Below are 3,513 nucleotides of genomic sequence, written 5' to 3' on the forward strand. Positions count from 1 at the left end.
AACACAGTAAATACTGTTATATAGAACTTAAGCCTCAGAATGTTAATTTTTTTTATTAAAATGGAGATGGCAGCCTGAAAGAAGAAAAAATAGTGAGGTGCTGGGATTAGGCAGATCAGGATTTGAATTTTAGGTCAGCATTTCACAATCTCCAAAAGCTTTAGTTCCCCCGTTCATAAAATTGGTTGAATAATAGCTATGGTAAAGTCCTTGAAAGGATCCAGGATGACAATGTTAATGTTCATCAAGCCCTTAGCATAAATATCTGCAATATAGTAATAAACTAATTGGTAATATGACTATAAAAATACATAGAAAATTTTTTAAATCATTACAGACTTTGAGATCTCTGAATAAAGGTATTCTAAAATAATGAAAATAATAATGAGTTTAAGGCACTTAAATCTAAACTCTTTAAAAACTGGCACAAAATAAAGCTTGAAAAAAATAAGCCTAGTTCTTCTAACTCCCGTGATTCTTCTATTATCATGTTTACTCTTTTTTAATACAAATAAATTTGCAACAGAAAAATACATAAATGAAACACTGCATGAGAGATAAAGCAATGAACAGGACCCTTGGCTAAGGCTCAGAGAAAAGCAACGCAGAACCTCAGTGCCACAGTGTCAAGTCGCCATTGCCACGTCTCCTCTGCTAAGGGCATTTCACCACTGGAATGTCAAGAGAATCAACCTAGAAAGGTGGAGGCAGGAATTTTCATGCTGACCTTGCTAATACCTAATTAGTTACATCAACTTGGGCAGTTATTTCATCTGTTTCTCTTTCTTCATCTGTAAAATGAAGTCATTCTCTACTTTATAAGGCCTTTTACTGAGGTGGTATAATGAATGTTGAAAAAACACTATAAACACTAAAGTGCTTAATAAAGTAAGGTTAAATGTGTTATCTTAAACTTAGTTTAAAGCAATAATAAACATTAAGTCTGTCATGAAATTGGGGAAGACTTCAGAACAACCAATCTTAGAAAGGTGAAAGCAGCTTAGATTACAGGATTCTGTTAAAGACCACTCCACTGCCCCTGAAATCTGTCTCTTCCCTCCACAGTTCCACAGGCCTCTGATGGAGATTACTCCAAAAATTCTGGCACCACATAAGTCTTTGGCTTTTAAACCGGTTTCACCCTAGGGTATCTTGACAGCAGGATTGACAGAGCTTATCCTTGACTGTATACCACAAACAAACAGATACCAGCAGGGTAAAGGCAATTTGTCTTAGTTTGCCATGAAAATGACTAATACTGATTCCTCTCTGATTCACAGCGGCAGTCCTCTACCCTGATAGTAACAGTTTAGGACTGCAAACTGTTCTGTTCTGTTTTTATATGGGACATAATATACAGATAAGTCTTAAAGCCCTAAAGGACAGCAATAAAAGTGGGTGGACTTCTCTTCAATAAGTGTCTAAAGCAGGTGGCCACAAGCACCCTCTAACATCTCAGTTTGGAAGGCTACGCTCTGCTAGTAATAAGCATTGACTGGTGATCCAGAAATATTAACTGAACAATATACGGCCCTCGCCCAAAATAATTACAAACATCAGAAAGGAATATCACTGGAGTTGACAGTGTGGTAGAAGAGGGAAGGCACTGGTACCAGCTACCCCACCAAGTAGAGAGAGAGAACACTATTGTAGTTGTTGAGGTGGGGCCTGTTGCTTACAACTGGAGATAGTGAGTGCAATGGGACTTCTTGGTTAATTATTCATAAACAAGTTAACTCAAGCTCTTGGTTCCATCCAACAATTATACCATATTTGCATCTAGAGTGCTAGAATAAAAGGCCTGTCAGAAACAAAATAAAAGATCCAACTATATAAATACAAGAGACAGCTTACCATGAAACACACTGTTGTCCACCAGAAAATGCCTGCGGTACTGCACACAGTTCTTTTTTTCCAAGTTCCAGTAACTCATTGTCAGAAGATTTCTGGCACAGCATCAAAACCAAATTGCCCTGTCAAGGGAAACAGAATGAGACAAAAATGAAGAAAACGGCAGCCACACGCTCACGCTGGTAGCATAATGCCATCGGTTGCCCAGCATTACAGGGCAACACATACGGCATACAACTTCTCCCCACATGGAGCTGGAATTCCCCAGGCCCTAAGAAATTTCCCACAAGTCTTCCCAAGGTCTAGAATGTCATTCAGCAGATCAAAACAGTAACTTTTTCAAACCACCTTTCAGGGCTCAATGTTACCCATCTCCAGGGGAAATAAACCTACCATCAGGGAGCAGGTTTCAGGAATGGTTTATGTGCTCCCGGCCTCACTCCTAGTAGCCCAAGATCCAAACTAGTCAACACTGGTAACATCTCAGGAAATTTCAGTTGCAGGTGGGGAGGCAACTGACAGGAACGAAGCTATCATTCCCAATTCCTGAATTTTGTGTCAGTACAGCATCCATGTGGCCATGAATGAGCCAAGCACATTAACAAAACATGCCTTCCTCTTTTTGGTTCATTGCTGGAGTCCATTTAGGACCGCTAGGGCCTGGATCTGCCCAGGCTGAACTCAGTGGTGTAACTAGAGCTGGGCACAGGCCTCGGCAAGGTAAACTAGCAGTGCCTGCTCCTACATAAGACTTACTCCATCACAGACACAGGGAAACACAATGCTAGCTAGAGCAACAACTTGAAAAGCAGAGATCGGAGCTGATGAATTAAATTCCTCCAAAAGCTGACGTGCATAACCCTGAACAAGGCCTCCTTTGTTCACAGGATTTGGCTAAAGCAACTTTTCAGAATTCCAGCCTCCTTTCTGTTCACAGAATAAAGCCAGGCAAAATCAAGCAAGGCTGGCATGAAGCAAAACCCACAGGTGGGAAACAACTTGTCATCTCTCCTACTAAAACAACCTAGAATTTTGTAAACATACCCCAGGATGAAATCAGTCACTTAGTGAAAAATATATATCTATTATCAGAGTGTTGTCTATTCATTTAATGGAACAATTGGTGAAGGCTCCTGAAGCTTTTGTCAGAGCTTCTCCTTGGCTCCCTATGACCCAACCTTAACCCACCCCACCAGGGATCTTGCCTAATTCTCGCCTATCCTGCCTTTTCTCTGGCTCCATGCTGGACTCGCCACTTCTTCTTGCCTCATACCCACCTGGCTAATCTGACTGCCTATCCTACTCCCTCAGGCTGAGGGAGTGTTACTACTGTATGAAACTGACTACAAAATACAACAGAATATAGCTAAGGATGAAAACAACCCAACCTCTGCCCTCTCGCCTGCCAATACTATATACTACAAAGGTCTCTTCTTTAAAAAGTATTTTTAGTTATACAAATAATGCAGTTATATATGTTCATTAATTTTAATAATGTGCATTTGTTTATAGTTAGCAAAATATATTCACATACATGACTCTCATTTGCCCCTTATTAATCTTCTGAGGTGAGTACTGTTTTCTCCTTCTACAACATTAAAGAAGATGACAAGGTGTTAGAGATTAACTGATTCACCCAACGCTGCTAGGAAAAAATAGTAA

The 3,513-nt window shown here is 40.0% G+C and overlaps 1 protein-coding gene across 1 annotated transcript in view; it reads right to left on the reverse strand.

The window, feature by feature from the left end:
- Positions 1–3,513, reverse strand: part of PLCH1 (phospholipase C, eta 1) — a 266,327-nt gene that overhangs the window by 224,815 nt on the left and 37,999 nt on the right. Inside the window, exon 2 of the mRNA XM_011958994.1 lies at positions 1,855–1,973. Coding sequence (XP_011814384.1) covers positions 1,855–1,933 — 79 coding nt within the window. The 5' untranslated portion in view covers positions 1,934–1,973. The remainder of the gene's footprint in view (positions 1–1,854; positions 1,974–3,513) is intronic.

The sequence above is a fragment of the Colobus angolensis genome, unplaced genomic scaffold (assembly GCF_000951035.1).
Source record: "Colobus angolensis palliatus isolate OR3802 unplaced genomic scaffold, Cang.pa_1.0 Scaffold48, whole genome shotgun sequence".
NCBI lineage: Eukaryota > Metazoa > Chordata > Mammalia > Primates > Cercopithecidae > Colobus > Colobus angolensis.